A 27,456-nucleotide genomic window follows, 5' to 3' on the forward strand; every position below is an offset into this window, starting at 1 on the left:
GACTCTACTTGGTATAAAATATGATATCCCAAGTGCCAGGCACAGTAACTTGAGAGATCACCTGAAACATCCCTTTGATTGAGGTCAAGAGAAACACCACAGAGGGATCAACTCACTGAAAACAAACAGGACTGGATGCAGAGAAAAAAAAACTGCATGACCCATATGGTTGAAAATGCACTGACATCTAGATAACAGATCCTCAGGTGTATTGGGAGAAGGTATGGGAACAAGACTACATATACAGTTCTGTGAAAATAAGATTTGCCTTTGTTTAGGGGACCACCGTGAGATGTGACAATATTACACACTTCAAGATAAACAAGCCCAGAATAGATTGTTGTTCAAACAAATCATGGAGTTTTGAAGCAAAATCATTGAGGATGCACTTTAAAGTAATCCTTTCAAGGTTAAACTGCCAAACATCACTAAAGTGCTGAGAAAACATTTTGGGTGTTATGAAGAAGTTGTATTATATACACATGTTTAAAATGAACATTTACTTCATGAGGCAGTCACGTATCTGAGTATATGCAGGTCAGGACAGAGATCTTTAAAATAAGGGGAGAGTGGTTTTGGAGAAGTGTTGCCTCACTGTTTAAATCCACTGTAAAACAGACAGAGTGCTGCAATTCAGAGACTGTAAACCTAGTTCCATTTCCTAGAGAATGTATTCAAGGTATTTATATACATTTCTGTAACAAAGTTATAGCACTGGAATATATTACAGATTCACTGTGTCACATTAGGAATTTGAAAGAGATTGGGGGAAAGGATCACATTAAAAATAAGGCTTGCTAGAAAAAAATCAAAGTAAACTTTCACCGGTTTCTAGCATTTTTTTTTTTTTTTAAATATTGGGTAAATGCTACAGGGATCTTTATCTTATCTCTTCTGTTTCTATCACACTGGACTCCTACCTTGCCTGATGTATCAGAGAGACTACACTATTTCTGGATGTACCGTGTTCTAGCACCAACACAATATCGCTCCCTGACATACTTCCAGGGATGGTGCTGGCAAATACTGACATCTTCACCGTTGGTGCTCTCCAATAGTTAAGAGATAAGTGAGGTAGCCTGAATACCCCACGTATCAGCAGGACTGAGGGAGGGTATCAGCTCCAGGCAGAACCATTCTTGGTCCAGCTCAGCCAGGAAGAGCACAACTTAAAAGATGTCTCATTTATAAGCAGCACAAATATAGTCAAAAACAGATTCGCAGGAGGAGACTCTTTGAAATAGAGAAACATGAGGCTAACTCAACTTAATACTCTACAAACTTAGCTCCACTAACATGTGCACAGTTCTTTAGTGATTATTGTCATTTGCTTACCTGATGTGACCAATCAGTTCAATCAACTTGTGGCTAAAGAAGTAGGCAGTCAGCTCAGACACATGGCTCAAGACAGAACAGACTCCAAAGAGGGTGGTAGTGCCATTCAGGTCTTCCAAGTGCCAGTAGAGAAAGGTGAACACAAACCCATACCCAAACCCCATAAACCAAGCCACAAACAGCACAGACCCATACTGTATACTGCAAAGGAGCTTTATCAGGTCCCAAAAACTGAATGACTGAGACTGGCTTATGCTGCTGGGGGTGTCAGAGGATTCAGTGGAGGCATTTCCATCCACCTGTGGGATCTCTACTTCCTTCCTCTTGTTTTCATCTTCTTTGTAGTGGTTATAATGGAATCTGAACTGGGTGGCCACAATAAGCGCCATTGACATCAGTACACCAAAGACTATGAAAACAATCCTGTAGTTCTTGTACTCAGGAGCTTTACACCCCAGACCTTCGATGATCACTTCTATACGGGTATAGTCTATACCAATTCCCACTGACAGCATGGCCAGTCCCCAGCCCAGAGAGCCCCACATCCGCTGCAAGCCATAGCGATCCCTGTGTTTGCCAAGGTATTGGAGAGTCACGGTGTCCACAATGGTAACAGATGAGGCACTGAAAAACTCTCCTATAATGACAACCAAGAGAATGAGTAGAAAGATAGCTTCTACTTCTTGATGATCATAAACCAGCATGACGTGGTCAGAAGATACTGGCTTCGCAGTGACAACAGGTGGTGATGTAGGGTGGGTCATATTTCCTGGCAGTCCTGGATTTGCGGTGGTATTCTTTGAAATAAAATTTGTATTGTTGTTATCCAAGGCAAGGTCTCCATTTCTGGTCTGAGCAGAAAATGGAAACAATTCCAAAGTTGGGGGACTGTTAGCTAACAGGTCCCGTTTCCCACGACCTTTCTGTAATGTAGCACTAGCTGTAGTTAGTAGAGAAGAAATGGTGGCATTTTGCGACAGCGATGTTAAAAGGTGGCTGGCATTGGAAGGATGTGGTGGTGGAGGGACCTTTGGTACACATCTTAAGGTAGCTGGTCTAACAAATCCAATCCCCAGGTTAAATAAAATCCAACATAAAAGTGAAAAGAGAAGGACAACTTTCCCTTTTTTAAAGCGATCTGCCACCACTCCCCAGAAAGGAGCACTGCAGAACTCAATAAAGTACCTAATACCCACCAGAAGTCCACTCTGACTAGGTGACATGCCCAGCTGCTTATAATACACAGGAAGCAATGGGTAAAGGGAGCCATATGCAGAATAAAAGAAAAAATAAAAGACCTTGGAGATCAGAAGATCGTTGTTTATTCTGACACAGTGCCTTTCTAACCAGTCTAGCTCCTCATCTGGGACAGTGGTGGTCTCAGTTGAAGGGGTTTCATTTTGGGGCTGAAGATCTTGCTCCTTGGAAATTCCATTGAAAGGATCAGCAAGCACATACTTTCTCTTCTGTTCTTCTTCATCATCAGTTAAGATGGCAACTTTATCATCAGCCGCCATAGCTCACCACAAGCATCCGATACTCAACACAACAACCCTCCACAATGACTGCAGGTATCCTGTAGAGAAAATAAAACAGACTACAGTTAAAGCGCAACACAGAAAGAAGGGTGCAATCATGGAAGGTCAGGCACTGAGGAATAAAAGAAAACCTCTTTTTATTACTTACATGCCTTGCCCATAAATACCTCAGGATCTGAGGAAAGAAAAACACTGTATTCAACCGTTAATTCACTTTGATAATGATAAGACAATATCGGCAATCACGAAAAAGTGGATTTAGTGACCGACACTGCCACTACTATAGCAACTTATCTTCTAGCAGCAGTTCTGTAGCTCTTTCAATAACCATCCTATACATTTATTACAGGAGAGATTTTCAAAGGCACAAAATAGGAGCTAAGCAACTAACTGCAATTTGTGCCTTTGAAATCTTCCCCTACAAATCATCTGCTTTGTAAGAATCTAACTCCAGTATTTACAGTTTTGCTTAAATAACCGTAGGACACAGAATGCGATGACTCAGAGGACAAGTAATGAGATATGGAGCTTTTCTTCACTAGTCATATCCATTCCACCGGAAAGCCTATGCAAAATTATTTGATCTCCAACTGGAGTCCCATTTGCAGAAATACTGAGCATCTACAATTTCAGCTGAAGTCAGTGGGACTGTGGTTGCTCAGCACCTCTGGGAAAGAGAAAAGTAAGACCCCCTAGTTCCTAGTGGACAGGTACCTACATCATAAAAATCATCCGCACAATTAGGTTGGAAGCCTCAGTAGCAGGGGGCAAGGATTGAACAGACATGGGCCTAAACTGATCTTTTTTCCCTTCCAATCAAAGTTCAGAAATACAAGAGGGACTGAGAAGAAATCATATTGCCACTGCAGGCCCCATACTTATTCTGTGGAAAAACAGTGGATTTCAGGAAGGTCAGTCCTGTGCCTTTTTACAAATAATAATTCATTTAAAAACCAAATTTTAAAAGCCACTAGGATTTAGATTTTAGTTCTGAGAGCATCTTTCATACTCAATAATAATTATTAATAATAGTAGAGTTAGCCATTAGTAATTTGCCTTACTGGGAACAAAAAATTGGTCTCCCACACAGAAGTGCAGTCCATTAGTTCTTGGCTACCAGACTAGAGACATATTGCATAAATTTGAGATTTTGCAGTATTAATATTTGTGAGCGTAACCTGGAAAAAAATATTACATCAGCAAACTATTTAATGTAAATATGTTTCATTCTAAATAAATATTTCAGTGCATGTTTCTGGATAACTCAAAAGATGCCACAAAACAATTTAACTTAAATATTTAATAGATACTCTCTTGCCTGAAGCAATATATTTTTGTTTTTCACTCTGGATCAACTTACATTCCAAAGTAGAATTTTTTAAGGACTAAGTTTTAATTATAGTGGTTTCAAGCTCTTTTGGATTGCTGATAAACTGTTCCACTGAAATTTATTAATGTCATAATATTTAAATTGTGAAATACAGAACATCATTCTCCAGTGATTCCTTTAATATTCTGTAAGGAATTTAACTTACTATTCTCAAAAAGCCAAGAAGCCCTCAGAAAATTCCCATCTCTAATATTTTAGAATCAAATTAGAAGCTGAGTTTTGCCTGCTTACAAACTCATTGTTGATTAAGATAAGCAGAGATTATTCCTTTAAATAACTGATTATAGTTCAGAATTTTCTCCCAAACATTAAGGGCAATAACTGACAAGGGATGTAAGTTTAGGCCAGAAAGAAATCTTTTAACAGCATTCACAGGTATTATTCTATTTCAGTGATGTTTATTAAGTTCTGTTCCATATTAAACCAATGTGCATTAGGTGTCATTGTTTTTTTACTTAAGTACATCAGAAGTAGGAAGCCTGCCAAACAAATCAGTGGGGCCACCAAATAATTGAGGTGCTAAAGGAGCACTCAAGGAAGACAAGGCCATTATGGAGAAGCTAAATGAATTATTTGCATCAGTCTTCATTGAAGAGGATGTAAGGGAGATTCTCATGCCTGAGCCATTCGTTTTAGGTGACAAATCTGAGAAACTGTCCCAAATTGAAATGTCATTAGAGGCGGTTTTGGAACAAATTGATAAATTAAACAGTAATAAGTTACCAGGATCACACGGTATTCACCCAAGACTTCTGAAGAAAAACAAATATGAAATAGCAGAACTACTAAATGTGATATGTAACCCATCATTTAAATCAGTTTCTGTACCAGGTGACTAGAGGATAGCTAATATGCCGCCAATTTTTAAAAAAGGCTCAAGAGGCGATCCTGGCAATTACAGGCTGGTAAGCCTAACTTCAGTACTAGGTAAATTGGTTGAAACTATAGTAAAGAACAGAATTATCAGACACATAAAAGAACACGATTTATTGGAGAAGAGTCAACATGGCTTTTGTAAAGGGAAATCATGCCAATCTATTAGAATTATTTGTGGGGGTCATTAAACATGTGAACAAAGGTGACCCAGTAGATATAATGTACTTATATTTTCAGAAAGTCTTTGACAAGGTGCCTCACCAAAGGCTTTTAAGCAAAGTAAGCTGTCATAGATAAGAGGGAAGGTCTTCTCATGGATCAGTAACTGCTTAAAAGATAGGAAACAAAAGGTAGGACTAAATGGTCTGTTTTCAGAATGGTGAGAGGTAAATCATGGTGTCCCCCAGGGATCTGTACTGGGACCAGTGTTTTTTCAACACAGACATAAATCTGGAAAAAGGGGTAAACTGTGAGGTGGCAAAATTTGCAGATGCCACAAAATTACTCAAGATAGTTAAGTCCAAAGCAGACTGCAAAGAGTCACAACGGGAACCTCACAAAACTGTGTGACTGGGTAACAAAATGGCAGATCAAAGTAAATTTTGATAAATGCAAAGTAATACACATTGGAAAATACAATCCCAACTATACATATAAAAGGATCGTGTCTAAATTAGCTGTTATCACTCGAGAGAGAAATCTTTGAGTCATTGTGGATAGTTCTCTGAAAACATCTGCTCAATGTGCAGCAGCAGTCAAAAAAGCTAAAACAATGTTATGAACCATTGGGAACGGGACAGATAAGAAGACAGTAAATATAAAACCACTATCTAAACCCATGGCATGCCCATACCTTGAGTAGTTATATTAAAAAGAGAAATGGTACAGAGAAGGGTAACAAAAATGATTACAGGTATGGAACAGCTTCCATATGAAGAGAGATTAAGATGACTGGGACTTTTCAGCTTGGAAAAGAGATGACTAAAGAGGGATATGATGGGGTGTGGAGAAAGTGAATAAGAAAATGTTATTTACTTCTTCACATAACACAAAAACCAGGGGTTCCCCAATGAAATTAACAGGCAGCATGTTTAAAACAAACAAAAGGAAATACTTCTTCACACAAAGTATATTCAACGTGTGGAACTGATTGCCATGGGATGCTGTGAACGCCAAAAGTGTAACAGGGTTCAAAAAAGAACTGGTTATGTTCATGGAGGATAGGGTCATCAACAGCTTTTAGCCAAGATGGTCAGGACTGCAACCCCATGCTCTGGGTGTCCCTAAACCTCTGACTGCCAGATGCTGGGACTGTACAACACGGGATGGATCACTTGAGAATTGCTCTGTTCATTCCCTCTGAAGCAGCTGGCATTGGCCGCTGTTGGAAGACAGGATACTGAGCTAGATGAAGCATTGGTTTGACCCCGTATGCCATTCTTATGTCTGTGGAATGAGCTGCCGTGGCCCAGTAATATAATCTAAAATTTTGTCTGGAACACTCTTCCCTTTCTCTAGACTCCAGCATTGTGGTTGATTTTATCCACGGGCATTTTTTATTACAAAGTCATCTGTGAGAATTTGCAATTTTAAAACAAGTTCAGTGTTGCCAATTCCAAGATTTTACTATGAATGTTGCAATACCTGGTGTTTTTCTCACCAACCCCACCTGACGAATAATATTACCTGAGAATCTCTTCTTTCATTTCAAAAAAAGTTTCTATCCCCCATGATTGAAAACAAGAATCCTAAAGGCTCTAAAACCAGAAGACAAAGAAGAACAAAAAGTGATTTAAAAATCATGAGTCTTAAAAAAAAATGAATGTCATAATTTTGGGGGCCTGAATCTTGATTTTTAAATGTTTGGAGTTGGCAGTACTGCAAACTGCAGAAGCTTACACTGATTTCTAATTAACTGATGCACATTTATTTTCAAATTTGACAACATTTTTCTTGCTCTTATTCACTAATATCATAAACCAGTTTTTGGAATATACATTAGATCTGGTAGGTTAAATATTATTACTAATCAATTTAATTAGAGTGCTTGAATCATTCAGGCAAGTTCTTTTGCACAAATCGCAGTGGACTTTTTCCTATTATTGCTCATTTTTGGTTGAAAAACAGACAAAACAAATTATCCTGATTACCAGGTTAGATTTGCCATTGAATTCTTCAGTTTTTCTTTTAGGCCTGCCTTGGTTCTGCAACTTGTGGGTGGGCAGACTGTATATATGTGTGGAACCCCGCTGACTTTAACAGGAGTCAATTGAAGGACCATGGCCTTACTCTCTACCCTCAGATTAACCTTATGAACCTATACAAGTATCTACATGCTCATCTAATTCTAGCTGCTAAGAATTAGTGTGTCAGAGTTTGGTTTCTCTCGATTATAGACAAGTTCTCTCTTACTTGGCAAGACCACGTGGCAAAATGTTGTGCAGTTTGACATCAGCCCTTCTTAGGTCAAGAAAAGCCACTCTGATGTGGAGAAGTCAGAATAATCTTGATTAAAAACAAAACCAAACATATTGTATTCTCAATCCTATGCATATGAATTCAAAACTATCTGATTTAGCACCAAAAATACATGGGTGGCAACGTACAAGGAATTTTTAAACACAAACAAGATTCTTAATTTCTCTTTTTATTTTCAGTTTCCTTTCCAATTGCAATAGGTTTCAGATTTAGGTTTCCTTGAGTATGTTAATTTTATTAGGTTTATGGATAACTAATATATTACAATTGCTTATTATTGTTGGGGTTTAAAAATATTAAGCTATTGGATCTTTTCCTTATATGTTTTTACATCTGCTATTGCATCCATTTTCTTCTAAATTTGTTATGTATGTGTAATTTGATAGAAACACCTGTATTTTCATTGCATTTTGTGAAATATTATAGAAAAATATTTCATAAAACAAAAGTAAAGTAAATATTTCATTGAAGTCTATTAATAATGCACTATATACCCTTCAGTAACAGGACACAGTATCAGCATTAGCAGAAATTTCACAGGATTACTTTTCAGATTTTGAGAAGAGTCAATTTTTAAGATGTGGTGTTAATTAAAGTGGGTGGGGGGGAAATAGTGGAAATGAACAAACTAACATAGGCTCCTTGGAATTTCCTACAATGGTTTCAACAATGGCTTTCCAACTTATAACAAAAAGGCAATACAGCTTGGCCATTGGGCACCTCTACAGTGAAATCAAACTAAGCAGCAGCAAAAACATTTCTAAAGTTATGTATAATTTGAAGTGAGAGGAATAGACTATACCTTCCCCATTCCAAGGTTAGTTTAACCACAACATCACTATTGAAATTTTACGAACGTTACTGCTTTGTAAAAACATTTTCCATATCTACAAGACTGTAGTCCTAAGGGACAGTGTGTGAACTATAGTTCTAAGGATCAGCTTGGGCAAACTACAAACGTTTGTAGCCAAGAACAAACATGTTAAGAATGTCCAGACTAGATCCCTTACAAATGTATTAACTATTTTGAGATAACTGGCGTTCAACTGGAGCCAAAAACACGCCAGTGAAGACACAAGGCCTTAGAAGAACATGGTGATGGAGTGTGGAGTTTTAGCCATGGGCTACTGAACACTGATTTCTGACCTCATCATAGAAATCATGAACATAAGTTCTGAAGGCACCTTTTACCAACTTACCCAAGTGACAAGGTTAAATTGAAGAGTAACTGCTAGAAAAGATCATGTGTGCTCCAATTTAGTTGTAGTGATTAAAGAATTGCCTGTGGTAGATCTTGAACAGCCTAATAAACCTTTTGCAAAGAGGTGAGATGTATCATGTTAAACAAATCCATCTGTGTGATATCACCAAGAGGGATCTTGTCCCCCAACATGCAGGGCAAATAAACAAACTTCCCAGAAGTTAAAGTGCCCAAATCACTCACACAGACATAAGGGGGAACTAGGTATGTAGGTCCCCAATATCTGAACACCTCCCTGACATGAAGGTCATAACGCTCCCTCTCAGTTATGAGGTATTATTGTTCCCATATTACAGATGCAGAGAGGAAGCCACCTGCCGAAAATCACACAGGAAGTCTGTGGCTGTTCCAGGAATAGATGCATAGACTCAGTCTATGAGACCACCCTTCCTCTGAGACTTCTTACTTAAATGTACACTGGCTTCCTTTTAACTACAAGCCTATCCTTCCTCTCTCTTTTGTGACTGTGTATTGTTTCTTTTTACTTAAGGATAAGTAATCAGTTATATGCAATAAAAACTTTGAAAAATAAACGATTCCTTCTGTTATTAGTCAGTGTTCCTATTCTTTCACCTCTGCTGTATTTACTTAGGTTTTATTTCAACCATTCAAATCTATAACCATTTTACTCCTTTTGTGGCTGATTTTATCAAAAGGATCATCTAGCCTTATTAATGATCTTCCACAATAACTGTTAAATGCAGGGAGAAAAGGGAGGCAACCCTTTGCTCTGAGAAACGAATACAGATAAAGTGGGTGTCTGGTGCTAGCTTTAATATCTGATATTACCCTCAAGAGAAAACTTGTCATAGTCAATTGGCTGGCTGTCACAATATTTCCCACTATATATTAAAATAATCTACATAAGATGTCTGGTTAATACTTAACATTAAAGAATGAGTTTTAGATAATCAAATGAAGATAAATTTATAAAAATCTTTAAAAGAGAAAATAACAATCTGATCTGTTCCTAAGGCAGCTAGAAAAAATCATAGAAAATATATGTTTTTTGAGGCACCCCACTGTCTTCAGACAATTTAGTTTTTCTGTTACATATAGTGACATACAACATATATAAGCCTGTAACAGGCAGAATCTTTTGGAGAGACTAAGCAGAGAAAAGCAAGCTTTTAGACTCAAAGTAATATAAAGAAGGTTGCACACAAAGCAAACTAGTTTCTCTTCACATTAAAGTATCTCATTAAAACACTTCTTTCTATTTATTTTTTATTTCATAAAAGGTGCTTATTCACACTAACTCTAGGCATTCTCATAGTTAAAAGAACACAATCATACAAGGAATTGGAAAATACAATGAGCCAATCTATTCCAGACAGCTCAACCTGGCACTACAAATCAATCCCTATAATCAAAGGAAAGGATCGAGTACATCAAAGCTGAATTCTCCCCCTTCACTTACCCTTGACAAAAGTTTGAGAAAACACTGTGCTTTGCAGTGTGCCCGGAAATCAACAAATCTGATAGGGGAGTGAATGCCAGAATTGAGGGGCCCCCCTTCATAGGAAGTGTCCTATCATTAGCCCCATTTCATTTAAATCAAGGAGTACACAACTCAAGTACCTCCATGCAGCAAGTGCAGCAGTATAGCAGGGACACAGTAGCAACCTCCCAGGGAGGCAGATCCCAGGCCACTTGGGATATGTCTACACTGCAATTACATACTTGCGGCTAGCCTATGTCAGCTGGGCTATTTGCCAGCCACGGAGTTTAACTGCAGTGTAGACACAGACGTAGGGCTTTATAAGCCAAAACCAGCACCTTAAATTCCACCTAGAAACCAACAGGCCATTAGGTTTGATACCTTAGGGGGAACTGCTAATACTTAAATATATAGCATAAATATGTGAGCATAGTTAAGAATCAAAAAGCAATATAAAGTTAGAGAGCCTCAAAAAATAATCATATTAAGCGCAAATGGCTAAGCATATTAAGTGCAAAAGCCATAATTTATTATACACACAGGGTAGACACTTACAGAAGAACTTTGATGAGTTAAGTACACAATTATATTTACATATCACTGAAAACTAATATATTGAGAGCATCCAAAACAAGAAGCATTAACTAAAGCCCTCAAACCCATATGTAGCTATAGCAAAAAGAGCAGATTGGACTGCAGTCTGCATGACGTTGATAAATCAGAGGAGAGTTTATCTGTCAGGCTTTCCACGTCAAACTTACTAATATGGCATCAAGTTCCCATTTAACCCTCTCAAATTTTTGTTAAACTTGGCAAGTAGAGCAGGTGTGCAATAAACAAGAGAAATTTCACAATAAACTTTCTATTAGCAGATTTTCAAGTGTTCAGGCACTCATTTCGCTAAAATAATACTTCATAAAATTTACTCAATATTTTGCTAATCACTTTTTAATTTAGAAATACCCCTGTGCTACAGCTGAAGATGCATCTTTGTCAATGCTTACAAGTTGTGCACTTCTGTCTTAACAGTTATTGAATATTCGTTGCTAGCCATCAGCGCCAATAAACAGTACATGAACCTACGTAAGGCATCAGAAGTGGTGTTTCTGTTTCTAGTGTTCAGCTGTAAAAGTAACAGAGCTAACTTTCCTCCACAAACATCCTGACAAGACAATCTGTTTCAAAGAATGGGTGAATGAAAGATTAGCAGCAAATGCAGAATTATGGGCTAAATGGTGTTTCTACTAAAGCCACTGGATATTTTGTGATTGAAACGCCAGCAGAATAGGGCTGAATCTGCAATGAGAAACAAGTAGTGCCATCTTGACTACAATAGGACTACCCCCTTTAACAAAATTACAAATGCAAATCTTCATAATATTGTGCTCTATATCTGTATTATGCTTTGTTGTTTTAATATTACAAACAAAAACAGATGTGCAGGACCTTTCATATAGCCTTTTAGGAGTATACCCATCAAAATTTGATTGCTTTGGCATCAGTTTGCATTCCAAAACACTGCTATAGAGTACAGACTCAGGCCCACAGTACTGTACTATCAGAATTTCTAAAGCCACCACTTTATCCTCCTTTAAATCAATTTTTAAAAGGTCCTTTGGTGTGGTAACTACAAATCACTACCACTGATTACCTGGTGACCACCTGAAACTTCCAAGACCTCTATGACTACTTATTTATGCAAACACCCAGGTCTCTGCTCTTGCCTCATCCTCCCCCTTCTCCATCTCTCTATTGATTCACCTGTTTAGTATTTAGAGAATGTGATTGTCAGGGGCTGGCTCTGTGTTATTTATTTGTCCAAATCCTCTAATCCCTTTGTGGGGACTAAGGCAATACAACAAAGAAATAATAATAAATTCTCCACTGCCCAGCACTTCGTGTATTTGTTTATACCTGAGCAAAGTGGATGTAAATGCTACCCTTCTGGTTTGGTAACATTTTCCACTCACTTTGCCCATGTAAATGACAATGCAAGATGCAAGACAGTGGGCAGTCAGACCCTGCATTTATTATATGTATAGACCAGCAGTTCTCAAACTGTGGGTCGTGATCCCATTTAATGGGGTCACCAGAGCTGGTGAGAGACTTACTGGGGCCCAGGGCCGAAGCCGGAGCCCCACTGCCCGCGGCTGAAGCCAAAGTCCTAGGGCTTCAGCCCTGGGTGGTGGAGCTCAGGTTACAGGCCCCACCCCCACAAGGATGAAGACTTTGTGCTTGGGCTCCCCCACCCCGAGGCCTCAGGTGGGCTCAGGCTTCAGTCCCCACTCCTGGGGTCATGTAGTAATTTTTTTTTTTTTTTTTGTCAGAAAGGGGTTGCTGTACAATGAAGTTTGAGAACCCCCTGGTATTGACTAAACTCTGTTCAGGAGAGGCTGGTATTTCCAAAAGAGACAGCCTTTATCAGTTCCTCTGGAACACCAAATTTATTTACACTATCTGCTTAATTAGAAAATATTTATTTATCCTTATTTCAAAGTACTGCAGAAAAATATTTGCCAAACAACAATATAGTTTATTCAGCTACAACATGATTTTTTACTGCTAGAATTTTCTCCACTCACTCATGCAAGAGTATTGTTTTGGCCCAACTGAGAATGGAAGGGTTTTTACTAAGCAGTTTAAATCCAAGATTGAACCAATCTTTAATAGGTTATAATCTGATAAGTGAAAATCATATGGATTTTAAATAAGTAGTTTTTATTTTAAAACTACCAGTAGCTACATCTTATAAGATGCTAACACAAAACTAGGTCTTAAACTCTATACATGGCAGCAAACAATATTCACAGATAAATATTAAACTTCTGCTGGGTTTGGAGGTAAACTCATGTACTACATATGCCCATAGATATGCTGATAAATGAAGCATGCAAGAGTATGAACAAAGCAGTAAATAAAAAGTTCCTACTGAGAACATGGTTTCTTCACTAAGATCTTGATTTTTTTTAAATATACAAAAATTTAGTATCTGCCCGAGGGAGTGTCATGTGTAGACACCGCCAGCACAAGATAAAAAGTGACAATGCTTCTTTAGATGTTTTAGAGAAAACTTGGTATTTGGTCAGCTCCTCCAGTGAAATGTGAACTATTAGCACAGTACACTCCATCAAAACCTGGACGTTAACTGGGAAGCACTGATTAATTTGGCATGGAATGACTCAATTACACAGACTGTGGTGAGGTCTCATCCACAACACTGACTACTGAGTTGCTGCAATTTCTAGAGAACGAGGCTAGCGTCTGATGGAGGTTATAGTCTAACCACAGCAGATGCCAAAGATTCAAACTAAGAGGAAAGATTGGATGTGACCAGTTTCCTCAAAAAGCAGCATGTGTGCCCATCCGTCCGAAACATTCATGTTCTTATAAGGACCTGGGAAAACTGGTTAAACAGAAACCTGTTTGTCAATCAGAAAGATCAAACATATTTGAAGAATAAATCTCAGAGATACCAGGAAAGTGCTATGAGAGAGGATTCAACCTGAGGAAAACACCTAAACATCTCCCAACTACAATGTAAGGGAAGAAAGCAAATACTTGGAGAAATAGGGGTGGGGGATATAGATCATCTTCAAAGTAGAGGGGAGCCACTGCAGGTTACGAGGGAGGAAGGAGAAGAGAGGGCTGCACTAGCTGCAAGAGAAGCTTAGCTAGTATGATGATTATGAGCCTCTTAATACTTTAGATAGAAAGAAAATCGGACTAGTCCCCACATGCGGGAAGAGCAAGCTGGAAGACTGGTGTGTGGTTAGAAAAATGAACCAAAGCAAGTCTCCATTATCACAGTGAGAAACACCCTCAAAGCAATCCCCATAACTGCTAAATCCTCCTGCACAATTCAGAAGAATTGTGCCTCATCTCATCCCTACATACAGCACACACAGCACTGAAAAACACTTCAACTGAACCCCCAAATTACCCAATCCCTACATGGAAATACCAGATCACTCCTCTTGATTTCCAAACCCTGTTTCTTCCATCCAAGAGCCCTGACCCTTCTTCCTGATGTCAAAAATCTTTCATCCCACCATTGTGGCCCTCAGAGAAGGGAAATGGAATGGAGTTTAAGACACTGGACTAGTTCTCAGGAAAGGGTGGTTCTATTGCTAGCTCAGCCACAGACATCCTGAGTGACCTTGGGCAAGACACTTATTCCCTCTCAGTGCCTTACCTCCCTACCTCACAGGGTGTTGAGAGGATATAGACAGAGAGAGAGATAGATAGATACACACACGCACGTTTGTGATGTACTACTCAAATACTACAGTGCACAGTATCACAGAAAAGCCTGCTAGCAAAAACATTTGGTCCCAGCAATTATGCCTGCTCCTCCCCTTCTTCCAGTTTTACTCATTTGAAGGGCCACACCCTTATTTCTGGTTATTTTAAAGGCTACCTCCTTGTGATAAAGGCTTTTCACTGTGCTCCAAAGAGACATGTAAATCTCATTCCATTTTGCTCGGTAATTCATTCAGTTTGGGGTATCACTCATTCAAACGGACCTAGCTTGACAGTGGTGCAGAGATGGCATCTGTCGATGTAATAAGACAACAGCTGGCTGGCCGGGCAGGGGGTTTTCATGCCGACGGACAGGTACATGTCGGGGGAGCGATGGCTCCTCCGCACGCAGCCCCGGGCACCCTGCTCCGCAGCGCCTTTGTTTGCAAGTGCAGTTACGTTTGCGGAAGTCCATGCCCGGGCGGTGCAGCAGCTTCCACATTACAAAACAAATAGGAACCGGATGACTCAGTCTCACCTCCCTGCTGCTGTGGCACCAATGGTGGAGCCGGCGCTGCTTTGCCCAGACCGGGCAGCACGCAAAGCCGGGGCGGGGAGGAGAGGGGAAAGGATGGGGTCAAACTCAGGTAAATAAAACGTCCTCTGGAGTAAAGGAACAGCAGCTGCCGGTGTAAGGACACACCGGCACAAGTCTGGGATCCAATGCGGTCACAGGTCACTGCCAGCCCCCCGGGAATCCTCCCCAGCCCGCCCAGTTCTCAGCCAGCTGAGGCGGGAGGGGCACCACGCCGGGGCAGATTCCCTCTCTCCCCCGAGTGCATGTGGAGGCGACGGGCAATGACTCACCTCGTGGCGGGGGGTCCCTCACAGCCTCTTGGTTCTCGCGGCTGCTCCCGGAGCGCACTGCCGCTGTGCTGCGGCGTGGGCCGCGCACCATCCCCAGCCGCCGCCGCCGCCAACTCCTCTGCGCACGAGCGCGGCGGGGCTCAGTAGCCGATACGGCGTCCAGCGGCGGCTGCTGCAAGGTGCCGGCTGCAGCTACAGCGCGGAGGGGAGGGCCCGACCCAGCCAGCCAGGACTCCGCCCTCCCGGCGCTCCCCATCCCGCACGCCAGGGGGCAGCCCCGGCACAGCGTGGAGCCCCCTCCCGCGGCGTGGGCCGGGGCAAGGAGCAGCGAGCTGGGCACATCAGCCCCGGTAACAGCCTGCGGGGCGCGTCCCGGGGGGCCCCTTACTCTACCTGCCCCGGTCCGCCCAGGCGCGGGGGTATCGGTGAAAGCCCCGGATGTCAGCCTTCGTCACCCGCTACCCACACCCCCTGTGGTATCCGCCCCTATCGCCTCCTACCGACACCCCCTGCGGTCTCCACCCTCATCCTCCGGTACCGACACCCCCTGTGGTCTCCGCCCCTCATCACCCCCTGTGGTCTCCGCCTTCATCACCCCCTACCCACACCCCCTGTGGTGTCCGCCCTCATCACCCCCTACCCACACCCCCTGCGGTCTCCACCCTCATCCTCTGGTACCTACACCTCCTGTGGTGTCCGCCCTCATCACCCCCTACCGACACCCCCTGTGGTCTCCACCCTCATCATCTGGTACCGACACCCCTGTGGTGTCTGCCCCCATCACCCCCTACCGACACCCCCTGTGGTATCTGCCCCTCATCACCCCCTACTGACACGCCCTGTGGTATCTGATCCTCATTACTTCCTACCGACACCCCCTGGGGTATCCGCCCCCATCACCCCCTACCGCCACCCTGTTGTATCTGCTCCTCATTACTTCCTACTGACGCCCCCTGTAGTGTCCACCCCTCATCACCCCCTACCGACACTCCCTGTGGTATCCGCCCTCATCATCTGGTACCGACACCCCTGTGGTGCCCGCCCTCATCACCCCCTACCAACACCCTCTGTGGCATCCGCCCCTTATTACTTCTTAGCAATACATGCTGTGGTATCCGCCCCTCATCACCCCCTACTGATACCCCCTGTGGTATTTGCATTCAAAAATAAAACAATGTAAAATTTTGGAGCCTACAAGTCCAATCAGTCCTACTTCTTGTTCAGCCAATCACTCAGACAAACAAGTTTGTTTACCTTTGCAGGAGATCATGCTGCCCACTTCTTGTTTACAATGTCACCTGAAAGTAAGAACAGGTGTTCTCATGGCACTGTTTTAGCTGGCGTCGTAAGATATTTACGTGCCAGATGTGCTAAAGATTCATATGGCCCTTCATGCTTCAACCACCATTCCCAAGGACATACTTCCATACTGATGATGGATTCTGCCTGATAACAATCCAAAGTAGTGCAGACAGATGCATGTTCATTTTCAATATCTGAGTCAGATATCACCAGCAGAGGTTGAGATTTTCTTTTTTGGTGGTTCAGGTTCTGTAGTTTCCGCATTGGAGTGTTGCTCTTTTAAGACTTCTGAAAGCATGCTCCACACCTATCCCTCTCAGATTTTGGAAGGCACTTCAGATTCTTAAACCTTGGGTCAAGTGCTGTAGCTATTTTTCGAAATCTCACATTGGTACCTTCTTTGTGTTTTGTCAAATCTGCAGTGAAAGTGTTCATAGGATCATAGATTATTAGGGTTGGAAGGGACCTCAGGAGATCATCTAGTCCAACCGCCTGCTCAAAGCAGGAGCAATCCCTAACTAAATCCCCAAATGGCCTCCCTCAAGGATTGAACTCACAACCCTGGGTTTAGCATTCTTAAAACAAACTGTGTTGGGTCATCATCCAAGACTGCTATAACATTAAATATATGGCAGAATGCAGGTAAAACAGAGCAGAGGACATAAAATTCTCCCCCAAGGAGTTCAATCACACATGTAATTAACACATTTTTTTTAACAAGCATCATCAGCATGGAAGCACGTTCTCTGGAATGGTGGCCGAAGCATGAAGGAGCATATGATTTTTTAGCATAACTGGCACGTAAATACTTTGCAATGCTGGCTACAAAAGTGCCATGCAAATGCCTGTTCTCACTTTCCAGTGACATTTTAAATAGGAAGAGGGCAGCATTATCTGCTGTAAATGTAAACAAACTTGTTTGTCTGAGTGATTGGCTGAACAAGACATAGGACTGAGTGGACTTGTAGGCTCTGAAGTTTTACATTGTTTTGGTTTTGAGTGTAGGTATGTAACCAAAACAAATCTACATTTGTAAGTTGCACTTTCATGACAAAGAGATTAAATTACAGTACTTGTATGAGGTGAACTGAAAAATACTATTTCTTTTGTTTATCATTTTTACAGCACAAATGTAATAAAAATAATGTATACTTTGATTTCAATTACAACACAGAATACGGTATATATGAAAGAAGAACAACATTCAAAATATTTAATAAATTTCAATTGGTATTCTATTGCTTAACAGTACAATTAAAACTGTGATTAATCATGATTAATTTTTTTTAGTTAATCATGTGCGTTAACTGCGATTAATCGACAGCCCTAGTAATATCCAACCACTAATCAATGAGTATCAGCATCTGTACAAAATCTGCCACAAAGCAGTACTGGGAACTCTGTAATATTCTCCACAAATCAGTCAGTAATGATATCCAGATAGGATTTCACCACTAAATAGCCATTACTGGCACAGACACTATTTTCTACCAGAAATCATTCAGGATGGCCAGTATGCCATGTTCAGGAAAAATTGACCAGAGTTGGCACCTATATTTTGCTTTTGACAGGAAAGGAAATAAGAGCTTCAAAACAAATGTTTACTCTCACTATCATTTATGCTTAAATTAAGCATCTGCTAATCTTGGCCATACCTTTTAGATTGCAGGTGTTATCCTAATTCTCCAACCTCCATGATGTGCATCTCTGGATACTCTGCCTACAGGATTTTGTTTCCATCTGTACCTGATACAACCTGTGCTATCTAATCTTGGCTACAGGTCTGACCTAATAAAATAATTAGCTCTGGCCAGAGGCTGCTGCTCTCTGCCAGTAGGCATACAAATAAAAAAACAATAAAATGTTATGGAGTTCTAAGAACGATGCTGAGAGCAGCCAGGAAATATTAAGGCAGTACTTTTTAAGGAGCAACAATATGCATTGCTGCTGCACCACTTTAACTGTCAAAGGGGAAGAGCTTTCGGCAAAAATTCAATCTGATCTTATCTGAGTTATTCTGGCATGTCACAGTTCATCACCATGGTAGCAATTGGGCTGTGCCAAACAGTTGATTATATCATAGCATGAATCAACCAAGATTGGGTGGCGTGTCTGAATAGAAAAGGCAAATTTTCCATGCACAAAATCAGAAATAACAGGAAAAGAAGTGTGTGTGTGTGTGTGTGTGTGTGTGTGTTGCACAGTTTTCTGGAATATGGCAGTATTCAGAATTAAATTAATTTGGAGCCCGATCTTGCAGTTCATTTTAAAGAAAAATTCTACTGAAGCCAATGGGAGATTTCCCTCCACAAGGGAAATCATTTTGAGTCTTTTAGGTGTTTAAAGAAATGCTCTTGGAATGCTTCGGAAAGCCCAAGACACTCAGACCTCTCTCACTTTTACAGCATTTCCTGCTGTTTGGAAGTAAGTAACATCAATTACATGCTACAATGTGTAATTTTGCTTTAAGTAGTATTGTTACAGACAAACATAAAAGCAGAGACAAAAGAGTTAAGACACATGGGAAGGGAAGAAACACTAGTTTTTTAGATGAGATCTGAAAATAGTATGAAAGTCAATGTGGCAAAGAGATATAGGAAACCTGTTCCAGATGGCAAGACCTACAAAGGAGAAGGATCTTGGCTCCAACAGTGGCAAGTCTGTGTGAAACGCTAGAAGGGTGATCAGTGCTAGATGAAAGGAGAGAAACGATCAGGAAGAACATGCAATTTCATGTAGTAGGCACTACTGAGGGAGAACATCCTGAATGGAACAGGAAGTTAGTGAAACTAAGGGTACGTCTACACTGGCAAGTTTCTGTGCCACAAGTTATACAACTTTTATTAAAATGCTGGAATTAAACTACTGTGTCTCCACACTGTGCTCCTTGTGACGCTGGAGTGCATCCACATTAGCAGCTCTTACAATGGCAAAGACAGCAGTGCATTGTAGAAGCTATCCGACTGTGCAACTGCCACAGGGTGCTTTGGGAAGGGTTTGCAATGTCTCATGGGGCAGGCACAGCATCACATGACACAGGTTTCACAATCCTATTGTTCCATGGGCATCCTACTACATTGCCAGCTGCTTTTCAACTGAAGTGATGGGGGAAAGTGTGTGACAGGAAGAGACTGTGTGTATGGAGGGAAGGAGAGAAACTGTGTGTTTTGGGGGACAGAGAGTGTGTCAGCATGCTGTCTTGTAAGTTCAGGAAGCAATCAGTCCTGAGGCAGGGAGAGGGGGAAACCCTGCCATCAGTCCCTGCCTCCCTCCCTGGGCTCTCTGCACAGCAATCGTTCTCTCGCTCTCTCTCTCTCTCACACACGTACACCCCTCTGTGTTCAACAACACAAGCATTCCACATTAATGGTTTGCTTTGTGTCCCAGAGCAGATGAGCACAGCACACAACAGCTGTCAGAAATGGTGCTTTGAAAGGGGTGGAGCACACGTCTCTAGGGCAGCTGAGTTTAAAACAATGAGCAGAGTGGTCACTTGAGGCATTATGGGTCAGCTCCGGAGGCCAATTACAAAGCAGAGAGCAATCAAGTGTCTACACTGGCAATAGAGTGCAGGAGCCTCTGGCAAATAGCTTTATGAATCTCGTCTAGGTGGTTTTTTTACAGCGCTGCAACTGAGGAGTTTCTGTGCACAAAGTGGCTTGGCAGTGTGTACACGTCTGCAGTTTGAGTGCAAAAAGCTGTTTTACTGCACAGAAACTTGCCAGTGTAGACAAGCCCTAAGGATGGAGTTGGTGTGGTTTTATTTTGCATATGACAGCTATAAACTTGGAGAGGTTTCTGAGAAGGGAGTGGCAGTACTGCAAGCAAAGGGAGGCGAAGGAATAGATGAGAATTTCAGCAGAGGCAGGCAAGTCCAGGGCATGCATAATGTTGTGGGGCTTGTCAAAAGCAGATGTCCAAGCCAGGAGATGTAGGAGGGAAAAATCATCTAAGTCAAGAATGATGACAAGATTACAGACAAACAACACGAATGAGAGGCAATCAGGCAAATGAGAGGTGTTAGGGAAGAAAGGAGAAAGGAGATGAAGTTGTGCTTTCCCAAGTAAAACATTCCTATCTTTGAGACATTTAGCTTAAGGAACAGGGTGACCATACGTCCCATTTTGGCTGGAACAATCCCTTTTTAAAGCCCTGTTGTGGCCATCCTGACTTTTTTGGCAAACCTGGGCATTCGTCCCATTTGCTCAGTTGGCAAGAGCAAACGGGACAAATGCCCAATTTTGCCAAAAAATGGGGTTCAGACGATTGTGCAGGGGGGCCAGCAGTGATGTTAGCCCGGATACGGAGCGTGGGGACAGGGCTCTGGTGGGGGGCAGGCAGGGCTTGAGCAAGCAGTGATGTCAGCCCCGGCCTTTGGGAAATATGGTCTCCCTATCTTGTATGTGCGTTGCTGCTCATCCAAGCCCTGCCTGCCCCATGCGTGGGAAGGGGGGCTCCGACGAGTGGCTCAGTCCAGTCCCTTAGTGTGGGAGAGGGCTCAGGCCAGCCCCGTGCGGTGTCCTGTTTTCCCTTTGGGAAATATGGTCACCATATTAAGGAAGGAAGTTGAGAGAAAGCCACATGTTTACAGAGTCAAAGCAGACAGAGAGGATGGAATAATTTAAAGTTTTAAAACCATATGTGCAGTAGAGTATCCTCACTGTAAAGATGATAACTACAGTTATCAGTAAAAATAATAAATTGGAGAGAGAAGTAAGAGTATGTCTTTACTGCACTTAGCCCAAATGATTGGCACCTGGGGTTAGCCTCTCCTGGTGTGAGCAATCACACTGCAAAGTCCTACCCGAGTTACGGTGCACTCACTGACTGCATCCACAGGACTTCCGTGAGCACAGCCAATGGTTCTTAATGGAAGGGGATTGTTGGCCACTTACTAAAATTTAGTGGGGGGGTTTGGTTGGCCATTTCCTAGTATCAAAGAAAGGGGAAGGGTCAATTGGAAACCAGGACCCTGAGACTGACAGTCCCCATGGGCAATGGGGAGAAGCCAATGCTCCAGGTCAGCCTGATTGACAGGGCAGGCAGGCTAATGAGGGAGTCAGGAAGCCAGGGGTCCCGTCCTCCACGTGAGCTGGAGCTGCCAGACCAGAGTGGGGCTGAGCTAAGGAGAGAGCAGGATCCTGAGCTGCACCAGAGCCAAAGCGAACCAGAGAAGCAGCCTGAGCAGAGCAGAGCAGCAGCAGGGCCAGAGAAGCAGCCCAGAGAGCTGCACTGAGAGCAGAGCTGCAGCAACCAAGACCAGAGAAGCAGCCCAGGGAGCTGCACTGGAGGCTGAGCAACAGCAGCAGGAGATCTGAGGCAGACTGGAAGTGGGGCTGGAGCTGTCTCGAAACAGGTGCAGTGAGTGGCTGGGAAGCATGAGGGGGACCCTGTGAAGCAGGCCCAGCACAGGGAGATGCTCCCAGCCAAGAGGCCTTGCAGGCCAGACTTGGAGGGGGTTCGTAACCCTGATGGGACCAGGGGTGATGGGGTGGGGGGAAGAAGGGTCCTGCCACCAAGAGCCTGAAGGTTTATGACCACCACCAGAGCAAGAGTCTGACCTGCGGCATCCCTGACCTGGCCCATGTGAGGAACAGGCTGTGAACTTTCCTTACATTCCAGAGACAGCTGTTTGTGATGTCCCCATGCCACAGAGTGGTGTTACGTTTCCCTTTAACTTTTCCCATTTTTTCCTTATTTTTTAAAATTGATTGCTGTTTAATAAATTGTATTTGCTTGAACTATATGCAGTGAACAGTGGGTCAGGGAAGCATCCAGAGTGGAGTGAGTACCCCAGAGTGGGGACAATCTAGCCCTGTCATAAAAGACCACGACAAGATAGGGGATCAAGCCCCACAGGAATCCTTATGGGATTATGAGGACTCTGTCATATAGAAGTGTGGAAGGGGAGTCCTCAAGATCAGGCAGGCCTCTGGGTTAAGGGAGTGGGAGCAAGGGCTCAGATCCTTTCACTAGCCAATTCCACTAGGGTAGTGTAAAAGCCAGGAAATTCCAAACAATAGCAGGACCATTCCCCCACTTATACTTACGCTGCAGTAAGCTGAGCCACTCTATGATTCTTTTCCAGTGAAATGTGGGAGAACTGCTCTTTCCTTTTGAGCACAGGGGGGAACTGGGGGAACACACTGGAGGACTATCAAAGCTTGAGTGATTTAGTCCAAGTGCTGACTGCAATGTGGGTGGGTTACCAGCCTGAATGAAAGCAGAACCTGGGCTCTACCCCCAAGCTGGGCTGGCTAGCCTGGGCTGAGTTGCAAGCACCACTAAACTCAGGTGAGAGGTTTGTGTGTGTGAATGGGAGGAGTTTAGGGGCAACATCCTAAAGGGCAAACATACCCTAAAGAAACATACCCTAAAGACATGTCTTGACATAGTGAAGGACTCACCTAACATTTGTCTATGGCAGTGATTCTCAACCCGTAGCCCCATCAGCACACAGCTGTCACGCATGTGACATCCTCAAGGCCATACAGGTAATGTGTATATATATAGTGTGTGGATGAGGCCCACATAACACACAGAGAGCTGCATATGTGGCCCATAATGGTAAATAGGTTGAGAACTGCTCAGTGGCGCTGGAACATTTTTAATAGTGGGGGTGCTGAAAGCCAGCCTCATTACCCCTGTCCACTCTCTCCCTCCCCCGCCCCCCTGCTGAGGCTGGGAGCCTGGGCATGTGGGGCGGCAGCCAGGACCCCGGGCCAGCAACTTGAGACCCCCTAGCACCTGTGCCTATAGAACCGCTGGGCTATGGGGAATATTTTCAAAGGTCCAAATGGAGTTGGACACTACTCTTTTTGCCTTTCTAAATCTCCCTCCTCTGTCCATTTCAACTCCTCAGATAGGGACACAGGAACTATATAAGATGAGAGCAGGAGCATGGGACTCACACAGCCTCACAGACTTCACAGGACAATTATAAACTCTGACATTAACATTCAACAGCAACAAAAAGACTGAAAATTATTTTAATAATGGGAGTGCCAAACATTTTAAAATGCTCTTACAGTCTGCCAGCGCTGGATACATTTGTCAGACTATACAAATGTTTTCAGGGCCAGTAAGCATTTGTAGTCAGTGGTCGTGGGTCACAAAGAAAAATTTGATCTTTGCAGTCTCGGACTCCATTGGCTGAAGCTGTCAGATCAAGCTATCACTGTAGTTCAATTAGCTCAGTACTGCAAACACAGGAAGCCACACTGAGGGCTGGAAATAGAATGCTAATATGCTGCCTCGTCTTGCAGACCCAGCTATGTCATTCCTCAGAGCTATGTTTTTAAATAGATGGACTTAACCATCTCTCTCTTTTATGGCTTTCTTTGACATCCCTGGAATATTTCTTATAGGATATATTCTCCACTCTGTGAATGGAGGAATTTTGGCAAACTATACAACCATATAACATCTGTTAGCAAGAGTGAATATAGAGGTTTGCTATACCTGTGATGAGAATGTGAAATTATAGCTGAGGAATGCTGAGTGTTGATGTTGCGCAGCAGGCAGTAATTTACATTGATTTATTTTCCTGTATATAAAAGAATGTTTCTTAGTAAATCTACACAGCATTCATGAGGACCTGAGCCAGTATTGACTGAATTTGGCAAAGATTTCCATTGACTTCAATGACAGTTAGATTGAGCCATCCTGTTGACTTAAGCCAGTAAGGACTACTTACATAAGGAAACAAAGCAGGATTCGGCAATATTACAAACAAGTGTCTGGATCATGGCCCATGTCTGAAAATCCTCACCCTCCTTGAGAGTACAGATCCCTCCATTCTTTCAGATATGGAACTGAGAATTAGCAATGCCAGGAAAGCTATGTACTTATAGCCAAAGGAATGCTCTAAAAAGAGAGAATGTGGTTACAATTTATTCCATCTGCAGTATTTTTAAGGAAAACTCTAAAATAATATAAAAGATATTCTCATCACTGTTCCTGAAACGAGTATGGGTTTGATCCAAAGCACATTGAAATCAGTGGCACATTTTTATTTATAAAAATGTCTCGTGCTTCAAACAACTTTGACGTTTTCATTGCTATGAATTGGGAACTGAATACTCTCAGTCCTGCTGCACATCAAGGGCTGGGCATCCTGCTGAGAAATACAATGCCGTATTATTATAATTGTAGTGTTAGCCTTCACTGATGGTGGACTTACTAATTGTAGGGATTTGGGCAATACTGCATTTTGGTTGATTGCTGGAGATGTGCCCATCTTGACTTATAGAGATTTAAATTATCCTACTATTTTCCCAGCTATATCACTAAAATATTGTAGAAAGAACATTAAGTGTGTTGAACATCTTTAAGTTACCAGTAGACTATAAATAGCTACATATGCTTCACTGTTTAAAAATCCTCAATACATTGTAACCAAATGCAGATATTAAAATAGTGATAGGTATTTGAAAAAACTATTATTGCTCTGGCAGTATGTGCCTGCCTAGAACACCCCAATGTGCTAAAAAGATGTGGCTCCTGCTGGGAAAAGGCTCAGTGGCATCTGTTGCCTTATCTAGCTAGAATAGAAGTTGGAGAAAAATTTGAACATAAACCATAACTCATTTAGTGCAGTATGAACAACACTTGCTCTGGAAAGAAATATTGGGTATTATATACATGATACGCACTTTTTATATTTTGCCTTTGCCATTATTTTCAAGAGAGCTGAGAGACACCTAGTGGACAGGATTCTTAGTTAAACAGCTTAATTTCCCTTACAGGATCCACCTTATCTGACAGTGCTTCCACATTGTAAGATTGTACTTTGAAGGCAAAAATTCTCAGTTGATACAATATAGTCAATTTTTTCATACAGTGGCTTCAATACTCTGAGTCACCAAAGCCTTTACTACATCAGTCAAACAGGAAAGAAAGGTTCAAGGAGAGATTTATGCCATTATGGCCTGCTCCAAAGAATACTGTCATTAAAGGAAAGACTCCTGTTTTAGTCAGGCCCCAAATATGTTCCACAGAAAACTTAGATAACTGTATCACTAGTTTGAGTAACTCCTACGTGACTTGATCTGATTATTTACATAAGGGATTCAGCAAACTGACAACATCAAGAAGGCTGAGGAGTTTAATGCATATTGTGTTTGTCTTCAGTAAAAAACTTAATAATGATGATAAGATCCTCAACACAATATTAACAACAAGGGTAGGGGGGAGAAAAGCAAGTCAAAACAGGGAAAGAACAGGTTAAAGAATATTACATAAGAACATAAGAATGGCTGTACTGGGTCAGACCTAAGGTCCATCTAGCCCAGTATCCTGTCTACCAACAGTGGCCAATGCCAGGTGCTCCAGAGGGAGTGAACCCAACAGGCAATGATCAAGTGATCTCTCTCCTGCCATCCAGCTCCACCCTCTGACAAACAGAGGCTAGGGACACACTTCCTTACCCACCCTGGCTAATATCCATTTACGGACTTAACCTCCATGAATTTATCCAGTTCTCTTTTAAACACTGTTATAGTCCTAGCCTTCACAACCTCCTTAGGCAAGAAGTTCCACAAGTTGACTGTGCGCTATGTGAAAAAGAACTTCCTTTTATTTGTTTTAAACCTGCTGCCATTAATTTCATTTGGTGGCCCCTACTTCTTGTATTATGGGAACAAGTAAATAACTTTTCCTTATTTACTTTCTCTACATCACTCATGATTTTATATACCTCTGTCATATCCCCCCTTAGTCTCCTCTTTTCCAAGTTGAAAAGTCCTAGCCTCTTTAATCTCTCCTCATATGGGACCCGTTCCAAACCCCTAATCATTTTAGTTGCCCTTCTCTGAACCTTTTCTAATGCCAGTATATCTTTTTTGAGATGAGGAGACCACATCTGTACGCAGTATTCAAGATGTGAGCGTACCATGGATTTATATAAGGCCAATAAGATAATCTCAGTCTTATTTTCTATCCCCTTTTTAATGATTCCTAACATCCTGTTTGCTTTTTTGACTGCCGCTGCATACAGCATGGATGTCTTTAGAAAACTATCCACAATGACTTCAAGATCTTTTTCTTGTTTACTATCATCTGCAAACTTTGCCACCTCACTTTTTACCCATTTCTCTAGATCATTTATGAATAAGTTGAATAGGATTGGTCCTAGGACTGACCCTTGGGGGATACCATTTGTTACCCCTCTCCATTCTGAGAATTTACCATTTATTCCTACCCTTTGTTCCCTGTCTTTTAACCATTTCTCAATCCATGAAAGGATCTTCCCTCTTATCCCCTGACAACTTAATTTACGTAAGTCTTTGGTGAGAGACCTTGTCAAAGGCTTTCTGGAAATCTAAGTACACTAAGTCCACTGGATCTCCCTTGTCCACATGTTTTTTGACCCCTTCAAAGAACTCTAATAGATTAGTAAGACATGATTTCCCTTTACAGAAACCAGGTTGACTTTTGCCCAATTTACGTTCTTTCTGTGATACCTGTTATGTCAATATCCTCCTTTATCACGAGGCATTCTAGTTCACTCTTATTATTATTTAGACTTCTAGCATTTATATACAAGCACTTTAAAAAATTGTCACTTTTATTTGTCTGCCCTTTTCTGATGTGTCCAATTCTTTATGTGAATGTTTCTCATCTAATCTGGCCCCTAGATTATTCTCTTCCATCCTCTCCATCTGACTAAAACCTAGAGAATCTCTATCAATAGACTCTCCCCAAGAGACGTTTCTGTCCTATCCACATG

The 27,456-nt window shown here is 42.0% G+C and overlaps 3 protein-coding genes across 9 annotated transcripts in view; 1 reads left to right on the plus strand and 2 right to left on the minus strand.

The window, feature by feature from the left end:
* Positions 1-9,315, plus strand: part of NEMP2 (nuclear envelope integral membrane protein 2) — a 66,452-nt gene extending 57,137 nt beyond the window's left edge. Inside the window, exon 9 of the mRNA XM_050916378.1 lies at positions 9,175-9,315. Within this exon, the coding sequence (XP_050772335.1) occupies positions 9,175-9,244 (70 nt within the window). The 3' untranslated portion in view covers positions 9,245-9,315. The remainder of the gene's footprint in view (positions 1-9,174) is intronic.
* MFSD6 (major facilitator superfamily domain containing 6) overlaps positions 1-15,599 on the minus strand; it is a 49,877-nt gene extending 34,278 nt beyond the window's left edge. For 3 of the 7 annotated variants that reach the window (XR_007768336.1, XM_050916347.1, XM_050916351.1), the window contains exons 1-2: positions 15,426-15,599; positions 1,336-2,911 (exon numbers count right to left, since the gene is read on the minus strand). Coding sequence is in view for 6 of the 7 variants with exons in the window: in XM_050916347.1 (XP_050772304.1) it covers positions 1,336-2,852 (1,517 nt within the window). In the remaining variant the exon portion in view is untranslated. Of the gene's footprint in view, positions 1-1,335; positions 2,912-3,021; positions 3,049-15,425 lie in introns of all 7 variants that reach the window. The other 4 variants (XM_050916349.1, XM_050916353.1, XM_050916352.1 and 1 more) reach the window with 2 other exon arrangements.
* The window catches only part of NAB1 (NGFI-A binding protein 1), a 314,417-nt gene that overhangs the window by 134,298 nt on the left and 152,663 nt on the right, over positions 1-27,456 (minus strand). The gene's annotated exons all lie outside the window — the stretch shown is intronic.

This window comes from Gopherus flavomarginatus, chromosome 10 (assembly GCF_025201925.1).
Source record: "Gopherus flavomarginatus isolate rGopFla2 chromosome 10, rGopFla2.mat.asm, whole genome shotgun sequence".
Taxonomy (NCBI): domain Eukaryota; kingdom Metazoa; phylum Chordata; order Testudines; family Testudinidae; genus Gopherus; species Gopherus flavomarginatus.